Source organism: Myodes glareolus, chromosome 15, assembly GCF_982192425.1.
Source record: "Myodes glareolus chromosome 15, mMyoGla1.1, whole genome shotgun sequence".
Taxonomy (NCBI): Eukaryota; Metazoa; Chordata; class Mammalia; order Rodentia; family Cricetidae; genus Myodes; species Myodes glareolus.
In genome coordinates this window covers 73,201,612-73,223,095 of record NC_142040.1, presented here as the reverse complement: position 1 = coordinate 73,223,095, position 21,484 = coordinate 73,201,612, and the positions used below count along the sequence as shown (strand labels likewise).

Genomic DNA, 21,484 nt, shown 5'->3' with positions numbered 1-21,484 from the left:
CGCCGGCGTTGCCATCGGTGGTGCGTGAGGAGCATGCGCGGTCGATGCCTGGGCGCGCGTGCGCAGTGTTCCCAGGCGGTGTCCCGTGAGGGAGTCGGCGGCTGGAGGTACACGCGACCCGGGGGTGGCGGGGAGCCGGGGCTCGCGCCTGCGCGCTGGGGATGGCGTTCCTGGGTCTCCGGGGTCGCTGGGAGCTGACAGGGTGCGGTGGGAGGAGGCTGCTTCGCCAACCTTTCCCGCAACCCCGCCAGCCCCGCACGTGTCGCGTTGCGAGTCACGCATGCGTTCTGTCAGCTCTACGACCCAGCGGATGTCACCTGTAAGCTCCTGTGTCCTGGCTCGCAGGCAGGTGAGCCCCAAGAGCATACAGCTATGGTGGGCTCCTTTCCTGCAGACTGACAGCCTTTCAGGGTTAGCCGCTAGGTAGAATCCCCCTCCCCTTTATGTTCTGTAATTTTGTTGTTGGTTATCTCCCAGGTGGGGCGTGGCTTAGAAATACCGCCCCCGTGTGCAAGTCCGTGTACACTAATGGCTGATTTATATTTAATGGTGGGAACTCTTGATGACGGTCAGTGCTTTGAATAGGATCCAGCAGGAAAGAGGAATCTCCCAGTTTTAGGGGAACGCTGTGCAGTTAGGGCTTTTTAAAACGAAGAAATAAGAAGACCTTTGTAAGTGACACTGTGTTTGAACTTTGCTCAGGCCCTTCACCTTGCCATCCTTAATCATGCAGATGATTCTGCGTGTGAGCAGAATTGAGGTTCGGATCACTCCCATATAAGTGTGCACCTCTGAAAGATACTTGCAAGGTCCAAACGTAACTGGAAATCGGGAGAGGATTTCTGAGCACCGCGGTTAAGAGTGATTAAGAGTCTCCCTTCTGTATGCTTCCTGTCTTAATTCTCTCAATGCCAAGAAACAAGTGTAAAGATTACTGTAAAACGAATACCTGTTGGTTACCTGCTTCATTAAATAGTATCCCCTTCTCTCCTTTGGTTTTTCAGTCTCACCCTAGATGACCTGAGGTGATGAGAAGGTTTTTGCTGCTGTATGCCACACAGCGAGGACAGGCGAAGGCCATCGCGGAAGAGATAAGTGAGCAGGCTGTGTTGCACGGATTTTCTGCAGATCTTCACTGTGTTAGTGAGTCGGGAAAGGTAAGGGCAGCTGTGCCTGCGGCTTTTCCTGTGCTGTATGATGTGAAATGAAGCTCTGTATGCATTCCTCTCCACATTTTTGTTAAGGGGCTCAGCCAGGCTGGCCAGAACTCACACTGTAGCCCAGGCAAAACTTAAACTTGGGAACATCCTACCAACTAACTGAGATTAAACCTAGATGTATACATGTCGATGAGGTTGAAAAAAAAATCTTAGAAAATGAAGCAGACAGATACTATCTTTAATGTATACGTAAGCATTTGGATTAAGTTAGAAAATCTTAGAAACTGAAACAGATACTCGCTGCCTGTAAATGGTAGCAGTGGTGTATGCTTCATTCATCAGCAAACAGGAGCGAAAACGGCAGTGTCCTTTGCACCTGGTCACAGGACTGGTCACTAGTATTTGTTGCAATAACCCAGCAAGAAGGAAGACAGGAAACCGGGCTGGTTGTTTCTGTTTGGTTTGTCCTGCTCTTGCCGGTGTGTTAAATCACAAGTTCATGCACTCCTGCGTCCTGATTTGATCTCCTTGTGTTGCAGTATGACCTGAAAACAGAGACTGCTCCTCTGGTGATGGTCGTATCTACCACAGGAACTGGAGATCCACCCGACACAGCCCTCAAGTTTGTTAAGGAAATAAACAACAAGACACTCCCCACAGACTTCTTTGCTCACCTGCGGTATGGATTATTGGGTAATGAACTGTGCTTTGTTTTTAATGTTTGCAGTTATTGCTTTGATATAGGAATATAGCTTTCAAAATCATGAAATATAATTGCATGTGTCTTTTATTTTTACATAAATATTATATCTATATAAAATATAGAAATGTCAATGATAGTCTAACTTATACTCCAAAGCAATGTTCTGATTCTCTGCTCCCCTCGTCCTGGGTATATCTGGGCATCAAACCCAGGGCCTCCTAGCAGAGCATGTTACCACTCAGCTACAGCTATACCCCCCAGCACTCTGCAAAACCTCTCCAGTAGCCATGGAATATTTTCAGAATCTTAGTGTCTAGGCCTCACTGCAAACCTAAGGTAGATTCTTGAAGGAGCAAACAATTCGGATATTCAGTTGTTTAAGATAACAACAGGTCTCTAAACGAGTATGTTCCCTAGGAACATAACTTCAGAACTGTGGTTTTTCAGTCCCTAGTATGTGAGAACCAGCTAGGGAGTCAAAATTAATAAAATAATTCGTATGTTTTCACTTGGCCTGCTAGAAGTGACTCCGCAGTTCAGAGGTGAGACTCTGTGCTCTGTAGTTAGTAGCTCTTTGCCCGTGGTCATATCCGTCACTGGTGCGGGAGAATTATCTGTATTCTGTCAATCATGTATTTCAATAAAACGCTGATTGGCCAGGCAGGAAGTATAGGTGGGTCGACCAGACAGGAAGTAGAGGCAGGACGATGAGAACAGGAATATTCTGGGAAGCAGGAAGCTCCCTCTGCCATTCCTGCCCAGACCACCGAAGAAGCAACATGTGAGCTGACAGCTGAAAAAGGTACCAAGCCATATGGCTAACACAGACAAGAATTATGGGTTACCGTGAGATGTAAGAATTAGTCAATAAGAAGGCTGAGCTAATGGGCCAATCAGTTTATAACCTAAGGTAGATTTTGTGTGATTTTCTTTGGGATTTGCCGGTTGTGGGGTACCAGATGGGACGGAAACCTCAACAGGCCGGCCCCTCGTGTTACATATGGTGCCCACGTGGATAACTGAATCCACAGAAAGCTTGAGAAAGCTTGGGAAGGAATAGAGTAAAGCATGTCTTCTTGTGGCAGCAATTTCTCGGGTCTGCTCTGCTTGCTAGAGGCAAGCAAGCATTCTCATCTAAGAGAGGCTTCCTGACTCAGCTTTAACTGCAAAACCCTGCAGCTCTTTCAAGAGGTCCTGCCACAAAACACTAAAACAGTGTTGATAAAAAGCTGAATGCATGCTTTTCGGTTTTCAGACGTAGCAGGAAAAAAAGCTGTGCTGTTTTAAAATGTCGGCCGTCCTGCCAGGGCAAACTCTGACTCTTTCAGGCAGGCAGTCCGACTGAGTGTAGTCTGTGAGCATAGTGTTGCAGCTTACTTGCTGGCAAGGACCTTGAAACGCCATAGAGTTGTGGCGATAAACATGGCTACAGCCAGAGGTACCTCGTCACGAGGCTGGAAAGCTAAGGAATGGGCTGGATCTAGCCATCAAAGCCACGGCTTTAATCTTCTCCTTAAAGACTCATGTAGTCAGAAAAAGAGAGGTATACAGTAAAGAGAGATTCAAAGAAAAAAAACCTCTAAATGGTTTATAGTGTGTTTAAAATATATGCAGACTTGACAAAAAAAGTTAAAGTTCTTAAAGTAAAGAAAGAAAGAGAGTAGTTGGGTGTGGTGGTACACACCTTTAATCCCAACACTTGGGAGGCAGAGGTAAATTGACCTCTAAGACTTTAAGGGGCAGAGGTAATTGACCTCTGTGACTTCAAGGTGTGGTAGCACACACCTTTAAACCCAATGCCTGGGAGACAGAGACAGACTGATCTCTGTGAGTTCAAGGACAGCCTGGTCTACAGAGTTATTCCAGGACAAAGATATACAGAGAACCTGTCTCAAAAGTTAAAAGAAATAGAGGTTAAAATAAAGCCGCATAAAGATGGAAAATACACAGAGAATCTTGATACTGTATGCTATTATGCTCTCTTTAAATTGTTTGAATGCTGAGGAAGGAGCAACAGCTGCTAAAGGACTTTTGTTTATAAATGCTGCTGAACTAACCCAAGAGAGGTATTTTAAAAATACCTTGGCTTCAAAATTGAAGTCAAAAGGTATACTCCTTTGGAGAAGAGATTATGCATTTGTTTCCACAGGAAATTAGAGGCTGTGAATTCATTCTGAGTTAAGAAAAATCAGGTTCGATAAAGGAAGACCACCTGAGAAATCTCTAATAGGAACAGTGGCCCAGATGACAGAGTTCTTCATCCAGAACAGGTTCAAGATTGCTGCCTGAGATGACCGAGACTCATAGGATACTCCAGGCAGGACTTGATTATAACTCTAAATTTTCTTTAGGTCCTCATAAGATCATCAGTGCCCCCAACCAGCAGGAAGTAGCCTGGAATACTACGCCCACATTCCCATAAAACGGACTATGGATATTTTCCTTTGTTGTTTTTTAAAAAAAAAGAAGGGGAAGTGGTGCAGGAGAATTATCTGTATTCTGTCAATCATGTATTTCAATAAAACACTGATTGGCCAGGCAGGAAGTATAGGTGGGTCAACCAGACAGGAAGTAGAGGCAGGACGATGAGAACAGGAATATTCTGGGAAGCAGGAAGCTCCCTCTGCCATTTCCTGCCCAGATCACCAAAGAGGCAACATGTGAGCTGACAGCTGAAAAAGGTACCAAGCCATATGGCTAACACAGACAAGAATTATGGGTTACCGTGAGATGTAAGAATTAGTCAATAAGAAGGCTGAGCTAATGGGCCAATCAGTTTATAACCTAAGGTAGACTTTGTGTGATTTTCTTTGGGATTTGCCGGTTGTGGGGTACCAGATGGGACGGAAACCCCAACAAGCCGGCCCCTCGTGTTACACATCACATGTTAAAAAAAAAATGATCTAGAGCTTTGTAAAGTATAATTTAAACAGGTTATAGTAAGGATCAGAAGGGCCGGCAAGACGGCTCAGCAGGTTAAACAGCTTGCCACCAAGCATGACAGACTGATTTCAAAGCCACTTGTCCTATTTCTTCAGATTTCTGCATTGTTGCATTAATTCATGGAAGCAGAAATGTTAAGTATGTGTATTTTCCTGACCAGTACCAGTTTGTTTTGTTGCTCTCTGGTGCTTTCATGCTGTACAGTAGAAAAACATTGCATGCTTGGCCTTGCTGAAGAAATAAGGAAATGTGGATCTATACATTATTTCTTCTGTATGTGTCAGAGTACAGGATAGCATATAGACATTTTATTTCTCTGTTATGTTGTTGAGCCTTTGCATGCACTGAGTGTCTATTTGGGTTCTCTAGGTTTGGGTGACTCGGAATACACATACTTCTGCAACGGAGGGAAAGTAATTGATAAACGACTTCAGGAGCTGGGAGCCCAGCATTTCTATGACACCGGACATGCCGATGACTGTGTAGGGTAAGAACAGTGCATGTCCGTTTCCAGTACACTCTCTCACATGGTGGAAGTTGGTGCGCTTATAAATGTTTGGCTTGGGTTAGCACTGACGGTCATCGGAGAGCCTCATTTTATCTCATCGTTTAACCGGAACCCAGGAAGGTCAGATGAGTGGAACCTGATTGGCCTGTGTTGTCACATCCTGCATCCCAACCTCAACCCCCAGTATCTGTAAAAGAGGGAAGCATCTGGCAGGTTACATGAGTCTCAGAGTATGGAAGTATTTGTAAGAGTGAGTGTTTTTCTGGCAACGTTGATATTGCCTGCATGTCCTTTCTTTGCCCTGCTCACAGGGTCCCTGTTAGCATCTCCTCTAGTGGAAAGAGCCCTCAGGCCAAGCATCACTGACACGGCATGTCTTGGCTGTCTCTTACCGTCTTAATGGAGTGCACTGTTACCCTTTTTTGTTTTTGGAGCTCAGTATTTGAGCCTGTGCACAGGCTTCCAAATCCACCTTCTGTCTAGGTCTGCAGCCCTGTTCTTTCAGAGTCTGCTGTTTAAACTTTAGCCATCATTATTGTAGTCAGATGAAAGTATACATTTTTGTTTTTTGTTTTGTTTTGTTTTTGTTTGTTTTTAATTCTGTGAAAACACTGAATGAATTTCCAGTCAGCGTGTCAGTAAATGACCTTCTGTAGAGATAATGACGTCATTGATGTCCTGTTCTTCACAGTGCTCCTTTTCTGGGTGTGCAGGGACTTCTCACGTTTCCCCTCATCCTGCACGGTGCCCTGGCCTCCCGTGAGTTCCTTCAGCTGCAGTGCTAGGAAGGGTCCAGTCTGATGCATGGTTCCCTCACAGTGACCAAGTTCCGGCATTTTCCATGTTACCTGCTTGTCTTGCGGCTTTATTTTGAGCTGTCTTTTTGCGAGCTTGGTTTAACTGTAGGATATAATGCTTGTATCAGTCTTTTAGGCTCATTTCCTATGGTACCGCACATAGATCTCTTCAGAGGGTTATGGGTCATGTACTTGATCAAGTATTAAAATTCCTGACTGTGTTTCAGTAGTTTGTACATCTTAAATGTTCAGCCTGACCGCTTTGTGCATCCAGAGTAAAGGTGTTTGGCTGAAGACTTTTTTGTCTGAAAAGCTGAGAATGCTCTTGTTCTCATGTGCCTGGGTTGAAATCTTCCATTCCCACTTGACCAAGAGTCTTTGCTCACTCATCTTTCTGTGCCTGAGATGGATAATTGTGGGATGCACTGTGAAGGTTCAGGCTGCAGTAAGATAGACTGATGCTCACGGACAAGGACCATGCTTCTTCCCAGCGTGCACTGAGTGGGCACCGGCTCCCTTCACAGTTACTGGTAGCATTGTCTAACTCTTTCTCAGTTGCAAGAGTGACGCTTTACATGTAATTTACTGTTGAACTTGCTTTCGTAAACTCCCCAGGGTAACGGCCGTCTGTAGCACCGAACTCCTAGTGAATTCAGTGGGCTCACAGTCTGGGAAGATGGAGGTCTGAGATGAGCCTCCTGATGGTCTCCTATCACAGTGATGAGGCATTGATGCTGCCTTTCAATTGAGATGAAAAATGATCATTTCATTTCCTTCAGTGTCTGCCTCACACTGTCTTGTCCACGCCCTCTCTTTAGCCACCGTTGTTCATGATGTGTCAGGAACACTGTGGCTGTGTCGGGCTTTGTTAGTCCTAGCTGAACCTCTGCAAGTTAGGACTGAGTGATTCCACTTCCCAAAGAAAGAGGGAGGGAGGGAGAAGGAAGGAATTCTTTTCCTGAGATTAACCTCTCTGGAAATCTAAAGAGGGAGGAGAGAGAGAGGGAGAGAGAGTGCATTTTAAAGGACACATTCATAGATTGGTAGGTGGGGAGGGAACTTACTTAGTTAAACATTTAGTTTTAATTTAGAATGATTTTTTGTTTATATCTATAGGAGAAAGATCAATAAATTTATAGACAAAGTGAGGTGGCACCTTCGGCTGGTGTAATGACCACTTGTAACACAGTGTGGCTAAGCTCTGTGTTGCCAGGTTTGACCACACCTGTAAAGTGTTAGCTCCTTAGAATGAAGACAGCCAGCTATGAGGGCCGTTAGATTCCCATTATCTGGCGGAATGCTTCATCTCTCAGCTCGTTTGCTTTGTATGCGTGTTCAGTGGTACGGTGCTAATTAGTGCAATGCTGTGCTTTTGAAAAATCATCATTTGTGTATTTTTTGAGTAGTCTGTTTAGTGCTTTTAGCAGTTGGGTACAGTACTCTGCCGAGTGGACAGGCTGCTTGTTATTTCACCATTGTGCTCAGATGCACAACTCAGGCCTTGGTTTCTTCCCCTGTGTTCCATACAGCTTAGAGCTCGTGGTCGAGCCGTGGATCGCCGGGCTCTGGGCTGCCCTCACAAACCTCTTTAAGATGCTCGGAGAACAAGGGGAGATGAGTGGTGTGCCCCCACAGCCATCAGACACGCCCTCGGACACTGCTGTGGGTCTGGAGCTGCTACACCTCCAGTCGCAAGTTGAGCTTCTGAGGTTAGAGGATGCGGACACGAAGGGCCCTGAGGTTTGGGGACAAAATGAAACGAACAGGAGTCAGGCGAGTGCTTTGATCGAAGACTTTGAGTCCTCGCTCGTCCGCTCAGTTCCCCCACTCTCACAAGCCTCTCTGAGTATCCCAGCTCTGCCCCCTGAGTATCTGGAGGTCCATCTTCAGGAGCCGTCTGGCCAGGTGAGAGATTTACTTTATGATGCCACTCACTGTGAGCTCTTGCTTTGTGCTTGTTTGTGACATCAGGACAGGGGTCCGAGACTCGCGGACCGAGTGCAGTAGCGTCTCCAGCTGTAACAACAGTTCCACAGCGACCATGCCATGGTGCTGTGCGCCGTCTGTAGCCGCTCCTGTGAGGAGTGCTCACCAGAGGCCTGCACAGAAAAGGCTCCCAGCAAAGCTAGGCCCCTCTGTTACAAGGGCTTGATGTTGCAGAAGTCTTGTTTACATCCCTGGCATAGCCTTGCGTGTCTTCGCTTTCGGTGGCTGAGTCCTCAGCCTGCGCACGCCATCTCTCAGGTGCTCTGAGTTCATCTGGCCCTGCAGGACAGAACCTCGGCACCCCTTCTCGTCCATACTCCCCCAGCTTTTGTTGATGGGCTCCCCAACTCTGCGTTTGCATTGCTGTCTGTGCTGCATCTCTGCCTTCTGTCTGTCACAGTGCAGAGGTCTCGTCACCCGGGTGGGTGTCCAGCTGCAGACTCCTGTCCTAGCAGCCTGCGGAAGCTTCTCTAGCACTAAATGTCACTGATGGCGAGAGTCAGACTGTGAGATGTCCTTCTTTGCAGTTGCATGTGGCTGCAGGGGTAAAAGCGGGAGACACAGTGAGAAGCTGAGCTGTGGTACGTTCTCAGCAGAGGCCTCAGCCTCCCTTGGGATTTTTGAAAAGCGGACTGGTTCTTAGTGATTGTCTGGGTTTATGGCCATCGTGGCCCTGGAATTTGGACTGCACTGAAGGGGAGGTGGCTGAAATGGTATGACTGCCACAGGCTGAGCCCTACTTTCAGAGCTGGCCGAGGACTGAGCTGGTACTGGTGGCAGTTCTTCCAAGGGTCACGTTCCAGAGTCGCCCCCCACCCACGCACCCACTGGGGCTCCGGCTTCCGGCTCTGACTTTCCCCAACCTTCCCATATGCCAAATTGTCCAAAGTTCATTGGCTTTCATTTGTTAAGATGTTTCCTATTTTTAATTATAATAAAATCAAGTTAGGAAAGGAACTGGAAGACATCACAAAGAACTCTCTAGGTTTCTATGCAGTTTCCTAAGCCCTGTGCTCTCCTTATGGGACCACTGGTCACAAGTACCTCTGAAATAACTAAAACTAGGAGTACCCTTCCTCCGTCAGGCCTGCTCACCAGTAGGTGTGGCCGACTGCCCTACTAGTCCCAGGGCTCTGCCTGTCTCTGCTTCTTAGTGCTGGGATGACAGGTGCATGCCACCGTGTCTGGACTTCTAATGTGGTTCTGGGGGTTGCTTCCCATTATATTTCATCCCGTTTGTTTCTCTAGGAGGAAAGCCGGGCATCTGTGACTTTGGAGGATCCAGTTTTTCAAGTCCCAATTTCCAAAGCTATTCAGCTGACTTCCGATGACGCCGTGAAGACCACGCTGCTGTTGGAACTGGACATTTCAGTAAGTTGTTAGGGAGTTCGTTCTCACCACAGTTGTAGCGTGAAGACACATGGGCCCTTTGGGCGCTTGGTTACTACACCCAGGAGGAGGTGTCTCTGGCAGGGCGCCTGGCCATTTTATTCCTGACCTGTCGTTTTCTCCGAGCCTCTCTCCTTTACTTCAGAGCAAAGGTGAGATGGGACGTGGCCGGCACTGGCAGAGCAGAGCGCAGCACCGTGTCACAAGCCCGGAGAGAGCAGTGGGTTCCAGGGCATTCCACCTGTGGCAGGCCAGCGGAAGGAATTAGCCTGCAAGGCAGAAATAAAGCTCAGACTAGATGGTCAGGAAAGCACCAGCTTCTCAGAGCAGTCTTCCTGGTCTGTGGAGGCTCTGGAAAGGTTCAGAAATCTCTCTCCAGAGAGCATTTGCCTGTGGTGTTGGGGCTGTACCTGGCCGTTTGACCCCCATCTGAGGGTCCATCTGCGTGTGCTCTCTGAGGGATGTTTCGGTCATTACGTCAGCCCTTTATCTTGAAGAACGTCCCAAGAAGCAAAGTCCCAGGAAAATCAGAGCACTTCATGGTGTCTGTGAACATTTGGTAGAGGCTTCTGATAGAAACAGAAATGGCAGCCATCAAACCTACTGTATTGTGTCTATGCTAGTGAGAAACTCCATGTTCTATTAAATGCAGTGGGATGTGGTGTGTGTGTGTGTACGTGTGTGTGCATATGTGAGTGCACACAGGCCTGCAAGAGCTAGGAGGTAATTCCAGGAATTTTCCCGGAATACTCTCCATCTCGTTCACTGAAGCAGCTCGTCTCAGTCCAACCCAGAGCTCTCCAGGATGGCTGGGTGTGCGGTGTGGGGTGTGCATACCCTGTCTCCACCTTCAAAGGCTAGATTTTCAGGTGGCACACACCCACCAGCATTTATGTGAATCCTGGGGATCTGAACTTTGCCCTGCAAATGCACTGGCTAGAGCTTTCTGCCCCCACCCCACCCCCGCACAGTTTTGTTTGCCTTGTTTAAGGTGGTGTCTCACTCTGAAGACCAGGCTGGCCTGTGGCTCCCCAGTGGTGGGATCCCTGGTCTTTTCTAGAATAACTCCTAGTAAAAGTGTGTTTGTTGGATGAGTAGACATACTCAGTTTCACCTTGGTCCTTCTCTAGAAAACTGAGTTTTCCCATCAACCTGGAGATTCCTTCAATGTGATCTGTCCAAACAGTGACTCTGAGGTCGCGGGTCTGCTTCACAGGCTGCAGCTGACTGACAAACGAGAGCACCGTGTCACCCTGAAAATTAAGACAGACACCAAGAAGAGAGGTAAGATGGCTGCTGCCTGTGACCGCACACGCACATGCATGACCCCCAGCGACTCCGGTGCTGGTCGCTTCTCCATGCTGCCTGTGACCGCACACGCACATGCATGACCCCCAGCGACTCCGGTGCTGGTCGCTTCTCCATGCTGCCTGTGACCGCACACACACATGCATGGCCACCAGCGACTCCGGTGCTGGTCGCTTCTCCATGCTGCCTGTGACCGCACACGCACATGCATGACCCCCAGCGACTCCGGTGCTGGTCGCTTCTCCATGCTGCCTGTGACCGCACACGCACATGCATGGCCACCAGCGACTCCGGTGCTGGCTACTCCTTGGTGCTGCTCTTATTTGCAGTGAGTAGTGTGGCAACGCTCACTAGTGGATGTTGAAGGAGCCCAGAGCCTGTGTGTGAAACTCGCATTGTGTTTACTTCTCATTGTCACATGTTATTATGTAAAAATAACTTGCTATAAATAAGTGAAGTTGTTTTATTACTTAAAGTATTAATATTGCTTGCACTTATTCAGTCCTAAAGTTCCTGTTTTTTAAAAAGAGTTATTTTTATTTTGGGGTGTATGTGTGTGTATGCACCACATTGTGCTGGATGCTTGGAGGCAGAGTTACAGGCATGTGGATGCAGGAACTGAACTGGGGTCCTCTAGACCAGTTGGCATGCTTAATAACTGAGCCATCTCTCCAGCACTGAGCTTACTTTTAATTTTCCTGGAACATGGTCATCTTTTTCACTCTGTTTAGATAGTCTTTTATTTGGTACATTTTGAATTTATCAGTCTCTTACTTTTGTGAAGTGGCGGGTTCTTCCTGACTTACTTGTTTCTGCCAGTGTCTTCTTGAACATTGCCTCAACATTGCACATGATAGTGTCTCAGCTAGCTGTATTTTGGAGAATGCAGAGCTGTTCTAACGATGTGTTTGTGGCTGTGTCTTTTCTCTGCCCTGAACCTTCTGCCTCATCTGCCAGGAGCTGCTGTGCCTCAGCATGTGCCCGAGGGCCGTTCCCTCCAGTTCATCCTCACCTGGTGTCTGGAAATACGGGCCGTTCCTAAAAAGGTATTTCTCTTTGTCCCTGAGTGACTCGGAAGATGGGCAGTGCGGAAGATGGGCAGTGCGTGTTTAGGGCTTTTGCATGAGCCTGATACCTGCCCCTTAGAGCTGTAAAGATAGTTCAGGTGTCTTTCTAATGTCGTGGGAACGGATCTCCTTCAGCTGCCCTATCACCTGGCATCAATGTCACACAGTAACAGGTGACAGCCTAGGCTGCACTGCGCCGCTCCTCCTCCTCCTCCTCCTCCTCCTCCTCCTCCTCCTCCTCCTCCTCCTCCTCCTCCTCCTCCACGGCAGGACACAGGGCTCTCACCCCTCCCCCATCACCAGCTGTGTGACTGCAGATCTGTGGTTACTGCCTAGTGGGAGTCTTTGGGAGCTGGAAGGGTTTGGAAGCCTCTGTTGACTGTAGAGGGATTTTAGACTAGACTGAGCCACTAGAGGTCAGTATTACACCAGGAACTGTATTTAAAATGCTTGCAGCTATTTTTTCCCTAAACGTTCTTTGAATAGCTGCAGTTCTCTAAACTGCTGTGCTGGACTGGAACTGTCTGAGCAGGCGGACAGTGCTAATACAAGACGGGCTTCCATCTCCCATTGAGCCGGTGCCTACGCACTGCTGGTCCTGGGAAGTAAACTGGTTGCCTTAGAGTCTTAGACACAGAATTCATTTTGGTGAGAACTTCTTATGTTTAATTAATTCAGTTTGTCTTTACCTGCTTTATAAGTTTTACAAAGTATATGTAAATATATTTTCTTTACTATACAAAATATGCTGTGTTAAAAAGATCTGTGTGAATGTGACATAGGATGTCAGAGTTTTATAATCACACCCTTGGAGTTTAATTCTAGAATCTAATTCCTGTTCCACATCACGTCCATGTTCTGGTGTGGAAAGACTGAGGGTGTTTTTAATGAATGCATCATATTCACTGGCTTGATCATGAACATGTTTGGAGATTTTCCATGGTAGAGGAAATGTCTAAATAGAAATTTCCGTACTGTGATAGTCTTTGCACACATTTGGAACATATGTGTAAAATAATTTTTTTTCGAGTATATTTGGTATTTTTAATTATTTATACTTTAAAGCCTTGAAATGTTTTCTGCTGTTTCAGCGTGTTCTCTCTCTTCCATTTCTTAGTCATTCATTCATTCATTCATTCATTAGAGACAAGGTCTCACCATATAGCTGTGACTGGCTTGAATTCACAGAGCAGCTCACCGCCGGCCTCTCTCCGCAGGCGTTCCTGCGCGCCCTGGTGGACTGCACCAGCAACGCGGCTGAACAGCGGAGGCTGCAGGAGCTGTGCAGTAAACAGGGGGCCGCCGATTACAACCTCTTCATCCGCGAGGCCAGCGCCTGCCTGCTGGACCTCCTCCTCGCCTTCCCGTCCTGCCACCCTCCGCTCAGCCTGCTGCTCGGTGAGTCGTCCCTGCCCCGGCGCCAGTGAAGGAGGCTGGCCGTTCGTGTCTCGCTGTGGCCACATCTGAAAGGGGGTGACCGGCTATAGTGACATCTGGGCTCCCTCCTGGAAGTCACAGTTCCTCCCTCTTTCACACTTACTGATTTTTTTTCTTCATTTTTCTCATAATTAATGTCACCGTCATTTTCTCTATTAATTTATCCAACTGTGATTTTTTTTTTCTTTTCAGTGAAGTAGTTTAGCTGAGTTTTATCTAGCAGTAGCTGTTCGGAGGGAGAGTGATTTCACCAATCAGAATGTGGTGTAATTGGGTGTAGCATGCACCCTGTGTAGAATGCAGAAACACTCCCGTCCAGGTGCAGAAGTAAGGAGGTCAGGAGCAGAGGGGCCCTGGTAATGCAGACTGATACTCCCGAGCCTGGTGACTGGAGTGGTGGCCGTGAGCGGTGGGCAGGATCCTGTTGCCATCTCAGTAGCCTGCGTTTGTCTGCCTGTAGAGCAGGGCTGTTTAACAGTCACATGTGTATGTAGTCCTCGTGTTGAGCCAGCAGGGGGCGCTTGGAGGCCTGTTCTAGCCAGACTTTCCGATCCTTTGGTTTCTTAGTGGTTTTTTTCCCTTATTTTCCTCCCAAAAAAATTTTTTTGGGAAAAAAAATCACTATGTGAGGCTCGTCTCCCCCTTTCCAATGTCTAAGCCAGCTGGCTGGTACTTTTCGGCTTCATGGTGTTATGGAAAACTTAAGATGAATTCTTTACTGAACTTTATTTCTTTGCTTTATTAAGACTAAACCATTTTAGAAGAAATATTTCAAAGTTTTGCCCAAGTAAACTAAAAAGAGATTCTGTTATTCTTAAAAATTACAGAATTCATAAGCAGATAATTAAAATATGGGTCATTTATGTCGCTTTTCCACAAGTCCCTGTGCATCTTGAAGCCACTGACTTCTGAGGAAGTTGGTTTTTATCACATATATAAACACAGGAAGTTAAAGGGCATCATGCTCCTATCTTCTAAAATTGCTGACTGTGATATTTTTGAGACTTTGACTTTATTTCCCATCCGGAAACTCTGGGACATGTCTCTTCGGCAGCTCCGTAGACACGTGAAAGCCATGAGCCTGCTGGCTGTGGGTCGCTGACGGCTCCGTTCTTGGTGTCCTCATCCCTGAGACCAGCGTGGGGGGAGGGGTCACTGGGCCATGTGCTATAAAATCCTTTAAAAGAGAACAACTTATTTTGGATATTCTAAATATAAAAGTTACGTATAGGCCTGGGTTCTGTTCTGTGCCTGTTTCAGTGGGCCTGAGTTAATTGCCTGTTTTTACTTTTTAGAACAGCTGCCCAGACTCCAGCCTCGGCCGTACTCATGTGCGAGGTATGAACACTTACTAACATGGTACACAGTTCCTAAGTCCTGCCACACGTGAATGCTTACTAACGTGATGCACAGTTCCTAAGTCCTGCCACATGTGAACTGGGCCAGGTGCTGCATACTCCCCTGCTCTCTAGAGCACAGTGTAAGTACGGTGTAGGGCATGGTGTAGATATGGTGTAGACACGGTGCAGACACGGTGTAGACACGGTGCAGACACGGTGTACACACAGTACAGTGCAATCTGAAGAGCCCAGGGCTTCTGTACCCTGGGTGTTCGACACAGTGTAGACACAGTGTAGGCACGGTGTACACACAGTACAGTGCAATCTGAAGAGCCCAGGGCTTCTGTACCCTGGGTGTTCACAGTTTGTACCTGACGATCCGTGTTCCCGTTTAAGGCAGTAGGCTGAGGTCTCACCATCCCTGGGCAGCTGAGGAGCTGGCAGAGTGAGTGCTGGCCTGTGTCTTCCAATGCCCTGCCCCGCCCTGTTCACCCTCCGTTTCTTACATAATACAGTGTGGACTGAGCTTATCTCCTGGTGGTTCTAAACTTGGTGGTTTCTTCACTTTCATACCTGTCAGCTTTATAAATAATACCCAGTGCATTTGTCCCCTGTCATTGGCACGGTAATAAATTCAATCAGGTAAATACCGAGTAGGGAATCTTGAAGGAAGAGCCTTGGGGCGTCTCACTTCCTAGATAGAACTGGAGCCTTTCCTGAAAGACCTCACTGTGCGGGAGCAGCGTCAAGGATTGGAGCCCCCGCTCTCCCCACACAGTGCGACAGCAGCATCCGTCCCTGTGTCTTTGCAGCTCGAGCTTACTCCATCCCGGCAAGCTTCACTTCGTGTTTAACATCCTAGAGTATCCGTCCCCCATCACAGCGGCCGCACCGCGGAAGGGGTTGTGCACAGGCTGGTTGGCCACATTGGTCGCGCCATTTCTTCAGCCAAACACGGAAGCTCCGCACACAGACCGTCCTGATGCCCTGGCTCCTGAGGTACTCTGAGAGGGGTTGACACGTGCGCACCCTCACGAGCTCACTTAAGTGCTCGTCTGTGTTCGCCTGGTTGTCTTTGCACTCACCAAAGCCTGTTCAATATTCCAGATACTGATCTCTCCTCGAGCAACGCATTCTTTCCGCTTACCAGATGACCCTTCGGCCCCCATCATAATGGTGGGCCCAGGAACTGGCATCGCGCCCTTCATCGGCTTCCTCCAGCACAGGTGTGTGCTCCTTGTCCTCGGGTGGAGACAGATCGCACATTTTGTTCTCCAGGCATGTTAGTGGGTGTTGGTCATAAAGTTTTTACTTTAAAAGTTTTCACCTACTGTCAGGTACTGTAGTTATTTGTCCCCATGGGGAAGGTGTTTTTCAGTCTCAGCTCCAAGTCTGGAGCTTCCCTGTGTATGGCAACATTTCTAGCTGTCACTCTGTTCATCTGTGCTGTGGCTTACAGCATGTGTCCTTGGGGAGGAATTAAGGCACACCTTTGTGCTGTGGCGGGTACAGCTGTCCTGTCCTGAGCTGGGTCAGTAGTCACAGGTACACCTGTAGCAGCTGTCGAAAGCGAGCCCAGACCAGAAGAGTGGCCTAGTGGGTATCTAGAAGAGCAATGCTGTAGAGCGGACTGATCTGCCTTCTCTCTCCTTCCTCAAGCTCTGCTCTTGGGGCCCTGACTCTCACCACCCGTGGTGACAGTGACTAAGCTGTCAACTCCCTCAGGCTGTGCTCACCCGTCCTTGGCTCCTCCGTGTGGGCTGATGCTGAGACAGCACAATGCTGAAGTGTGTGGTGAAGCAAATCACACACTCCATTGTAGACAGAAGTTTCTGTCCCACCTGGCCCCTCAGCCAATCAGTCACAAACACACAGATGCTTATCTTAATTATAAACTGGCCTACTAGCTCAGGGTTATTATTAACTAACTCTTACAACTTAAATTAACCCATAATTCTTATCTATGTTTAGCCACGTGGCTTGGTACCTCAGTCAGTGCAACATTCTCATCTTGCTTCCTCTGTATCTCGGTGGTGATTGCAGACTGAGCATTTCCTCTTCCCAGAATTCTCCTGTTCTGGTCACCCCACCTCTACTTCCTGCCTGGCTACTAGCCAATAAGTGCTTTATTAAACCAATACAAGTAACAAATTTTTACAGGTCACAGGACATTTATCCCACAGTACTTAGTGACCTAGAACCAAAGAGAGGGCCTGGCAGGGGCTCCATGACCTCCTTTCGGGTCACATCTCCAGTTAACTAGAGGCTGCCACCTACCGGGTCCCCCTCAGAACCAAGCCTTTAGCACCTGAAATTCCGAGAGTTACTCTCTAAAGGAGGACTGGTGTGTAATTTGTCAGTGTGAGCAAGAGCCCAGGGTCAGTTATGAGTGCTATGGCATAAAATCCCAGATAATATCCAGACATAGCAAGTGCTGTTACAGTGTTAAGATGGATTTTACCTACCTGCTGGGTGGCAATATTTCCTGATAAGGTATTAGTTTATATGCTCACTATATCAAACATCTCCTTTTTGTCTTAGAGAGAAACTCCAAGAACAGAACCCAGATGGAAATTTTGGAGCAATGTGGCTGTTTTTTGGCTGCAGACATAAGGACAGAGACTATTTGTTCAGGTACACGCGCGTCTGTTGTATCTGGACGGTTGTAATGTGAAGACTTTGCCATCTTTAAGCCACCACCTTTCTGTAACCATGCTGTGTTATGTTGCAGAGAGGAGCTCAGGCGTTTCCTCAAGATTGGGGTCTTGACTCACCTGAAGGTCTCCTTCTCAAGAGATGCCCCCCCAGAGGGGGAGGAGGCCCCAGCAAAGTATGTGCAGGACAACCTCCAGCGTCACAGCCAGCAGGTGGCCAGGACCCTCCTCCAGGAGAATGGCTGCATTTACGTGTGTGGGTACGTGGTCAGGAGGAAAAGGCAGCTCTGCTGCTGTGGATGAATCAAGGGACCGGGGAAGAGCGTGTGACGGTCCCTGAGTTTTCACCTACCTCCCACATAAGCACACAGTGAACAATTAAGTCTAGCGCACACTTAACAGCCAGAGTTTCTTTTCAGGGAAGCAGTGTGAGTGCGGGCCCTTGCCCTGGAGAATGCTTTATTCTGGGTACATGTTTTCAGCATCTGAGAATTCATGTTGAAACCTTGTCACACCAAGAGGTAGTAGTGCACACCTTTAATCCCTACTTTTAGGAGGAAGAGGCGGACAGATCTCTGTGAGTTCAAGGCCAACCTGATCAACAGAGTGAGTTCCAGGACAGCCAAGGTTATACAGAGAAACCCTGTCTCAAAGGAAAACTTCAGTCACTTAAATTGAAATTCCACATGGATTTTGTTGTATAGAAAGCATTTGAGACTTGCAGCACTAAACCAGCAAGAGGAAAGTAGGATTTGACTCTGAGAACGCCCCTCAGATTAGCATTCATTTTCTCTAGGGCCATTTGTGGGGTCAGGAGGTCTAAGACCTGGGTCATTCTTAGCACTAAGCTTTATGTACATCCTGTGGTGGTGTCTGTCACACAAACTCAAAGGCTCCATGTAGAAACTACATTTCAAAACTTGACTCTAAAACTTTCAGCTAGATAAAAGGAAATTTTGAAATAAGAAATTTTACGTTTATCCTAAGACACCCTGCGTCTTTGCTGGCTTCAGTTAGCCAAGCTTTTCTCAGACTTTTTAACTATGATGCGGAAGGTGAAATCCCGACTGATTCAGCTTTTCAAGGCTGTTTTTGGTTGTCCAGATGATTTCATGACCCTGGTAGTTTCTGGCTCTCACCTGAAGAACACTGCAGACGCCACACACTCTGTTGGTTTATGTTTTCATTTAGCTTTTGTTGAAGTTCTTGATCTCTGTGTTTGCAGAGGGCATTTTGGTCTCATTGAGACTGAAGTGTTAGATTGTAAGTAGCAGACCAGCTAATTACACAGATGAGCCAGTTGTGAGCTAACGTGGCTATCTCCAGACTCTTCAGTCCTCCCCTGCATAGCCCCTTCCAGTCACCGAGTCCTTCCTGGGGAACACGAGTGGCTTCAGAGACGAAGGCTGAGTCACTAGTGAAGCAGGCTGGAGCAGAGAACACTGAGGGAGGGAGAGCCTGTCGGAGCCAGCTGCCAGTCAAGTGAGGTGAAGGAGAGAGTGCCTGAGATGTGGCAGAGGGTCGGGCCATGGGCACCGATGCTCTGGAGTGGCTGAGGCAAAGATGAGGAATGAGAAAGATGACCGTTTACCTCAACTGACAGGACAGGCTGTATTCCAGACATCACGTCCTCCTGGCTAATGTCTTCATCCAAACATTGGAGCACCTGCTGAGTGCTTGCACTGTTCGGGCATTGGGAGATACATGGAGAAGTGAGGTCCCTACCTGACCTCAGCAGCCATTGTGGGAGAGGCCTGGAAGCAGTGCTTCATTAACATGGAGTTAGCAAGGGACAGCGACACTTGAGGTGGTGCCTCCGCTGCCTTCAGGAGCCAAGACCCGTCCTTGGTGAAGGGTCTCTCGCTTCGTGTACAAAGGCTTGGGAGGATGAGAGCGAGCAGGTCTGTGTGCTGTGGGAGAGGGAAGGGGTCAGACAGGTGATCCAGAGCTGGACTTCCCTCCTTGGGCTGCTCTAGGGGAGCGGTGAGCCATGGAGCCATGTGACCAGCTCTAGAGTGGTCACCCTGGGTGAAGACATGACCTGGGGTCAGTGAAGCTGGATATCTGTGGGAAACATTCCAGAAATGAGGAAAAAATAAAGATGTCAGGGTGAGAGGGAGCTAGGTATGTGATTAATTAATAAAGAGGATTTGGTTTAAAAAAGAATTCCTGTTTGGTAAAGCATGCTGTTTTGTTTTCTAGAGATGCCAAGAATATGGCTAAAGATGTGAACGACGCCCTTGTAGAAATCGTAAGCAAAGAGGCTGCAGTGAGTAAGCTGGAGGCAGTGAAAACTCTGGCAGCGCTAAAGCAAGAGAGGCGATACCTCCAGGATATTTGGTCATAAAAGCGGAAGACATTTTCCCCGTAAGATGCCAAAAGACAATTTTACTGAAGCTGAGTGTAAAATTTTTTGACTATTTCTTGGAGGAGGTTGGGTAGGGAACAGATCACTTGCGAGTCTGGTGCAGTCTCCCACTCCTCCCCTGTGGCCCCACCCAGCACCGCACTGTAGGGGTGGAGAGGTTGCTCTCTTCGCGTGTGGGCCCCACAGGAGGACAGGTAGCCGATGGCTCGCCTACGCCTGCGCACATCATGGAAAACCGTGGACATGTTAGCTCTCTCCACAGAAAGAGCAGTAGTCATACCAGTAATATTTAAATTAGATGTGAAGCATACTTTTTAGATGTTTATATGATTATTTAATTGTGGTTTATTATCAAAATTCTATTTCTGATAAAATATTTTAATTTTATGGTCATCCTTATAAAATAAGGGTTTTATGCTATTAGAAATCTATTTTGAAATATATTTGAAACCGTACTTTGCTGTTTTCTTTATGATGATGTGCAATGCTCTGTAGCTCAGGCGTTTGCCTGCCCCGCCCCCAGACATCATGTGCACATTGCTGCCATGCTGCACCTTGTCCTTCTCGTAGATTCCTTTCCATTTGGGGTTTCCCAAAACTGATTTTATTTCTGTGATACACTCAGATTGTATCCTAGCCTTAAAATACTCCAATTAGATTTCTGCTTCCAGATTCTTGAAAGTTATGAAAATAAAGCGTATGAAAGGGCTCTGTAGCACTTGTGTGTTGTTGCTGGGACTCAACGACTTAAGGAGGGGTATGTTAGCTCAGTCTGGTGTGCAGTGCACAATGGTGGGGAACTCATGGCGGCAGAAGCTGAAGGCAGCGGTCACGTCACATCCACAGTCAAGGGAAGACTGCCTGTGCCCTGCTATCTCCTTTCATACACTCTGGAGCCCCACCCATAGCACAGGTCTGGCAACATTTAGTGTGGGTCTTTCCACCCCAGTTAGCCCAAGCCAGATAACCTCTCACAGACCTACCCAGGGATGTGTCTCCAAACCGTCCTGGGTCCTGTCAGCTGACTCAGTATAACTAGCTCAGGTAAAAATCACTTAGGATGACAGTCCCTGGCCTTCAGCAAGTCACACACATAAACCACCATTCCTTCTAATTAGAACGTCATACGTACGTTTTGTTTCATGCATATTATATATTTTCTTTCTTTTATAAATCACAGCCAAGATATAAAGTAGGATCCCTTGGGACCCCACAATGTTATTTTTATTTTGCTTCTCTGGTATTAATAATAAATATTTTAAAGGTTCAAATATAAAGATGAACATTCATGAATCCGATTTTGACCAGATCTAATCAAAACCAGAGCAGATAAACTAAATACCGTGACATGATCACCCTGGCACACACCGTGATGACCTCGTAGACCCAAGTGTGGAGGTCTGGTCTGGTTTGGTTTTTCTCCCATCTTTTAAGCCACAATCAGCCTCACTCAGGTGGTACAGTTTGCCTCAGATGGATGTCAGTGAGTTATTTTCAACTCAAAAAGGCTGAAAACGGAGATAATTTAAACTTATTTGTCGTATGTGGTTGCCTGGGTAAGCTTCCCCTGTTTGGAAGGGGGATCAACTCAAAGCTAATGAAAGCACTGTTGCCTGTGTGGACATAAGTCAGCTCTCCTCTGTTTTATGCTTTATTTAATGCTGATATTCTTCTTTTTAAATGGGGTTGGTTGACACTGCATGGAAATCCAAATTCTGTTTTTGACACCTATTAAATTTTCCTGACTAGTGGGTTTAATATGTTTACTAAAGTTAAGGCCTTTCCATCTTTAAAGTGTCCTCTGAGTGTGTGAGAATGTCAGGC

General features: G+C 47.3%; 1 protein-coding gene across 4 annotated transcripts; it reads left to right on the top strand.

Moving 5' to 3' along the window:
• Window positions 1–29: 29 nt before the first annotated feature.
• On the top strand, window positions 30–20,375 carry Mtrr (5-methyltetrahydrofolate-homocysteine methyltransferase reductase). 4 transcript variants are annotated; one of them, XM_087897015.1, is made up of 16 exons: window positions 54–107; window positions 252–349; window positions 1,005–1,157; window positions 1,700–1,853; window positions 5,176–5,293; window positions 7,641–8,016; window positions 9,346–9,468; window positions 10,617–10,770; window positions 11,752–11,840; window positions 13,079–13,259; window positions 14,594–14,636; window positions 15,451–15,637; window positions 15,746–15,864; window positions 17,180–17,272; window positions 17,370–17,552; window positions 19,495–20,375. In XM_087897015.1, the coding sequence occupies exons 3-16, from the start codon at window positions 1,029–1,031 to the stop codon at window positions 19,637–19,639; spliced, it is 2,094 nt and encodes a 697-aa protein (XP_087753141.1). In that variant the 5' UTR covers window positions 54–107; window positions 252–349; window positions 1,005–1,028; the 3' UTR covers window positions 19,640–20,375. The 4 variants fall into 4 exon arrangements, with proteins under 4 accessions (XP_087753139.1, XP_087753141.1, XP_087753140.1 ...); XM_087897013.1 differs by lacking the exon at window positions 252–349 and having other exon boundaries at window positions 30–107; XM_087897014.1 differs by lacking the exon at window positions 54–107 and having other exon boundaries at window positions 167–349.
• The last annotated feature ends 1,109 nt before the right edge of the window (window positions 20,376–21,484 follow it).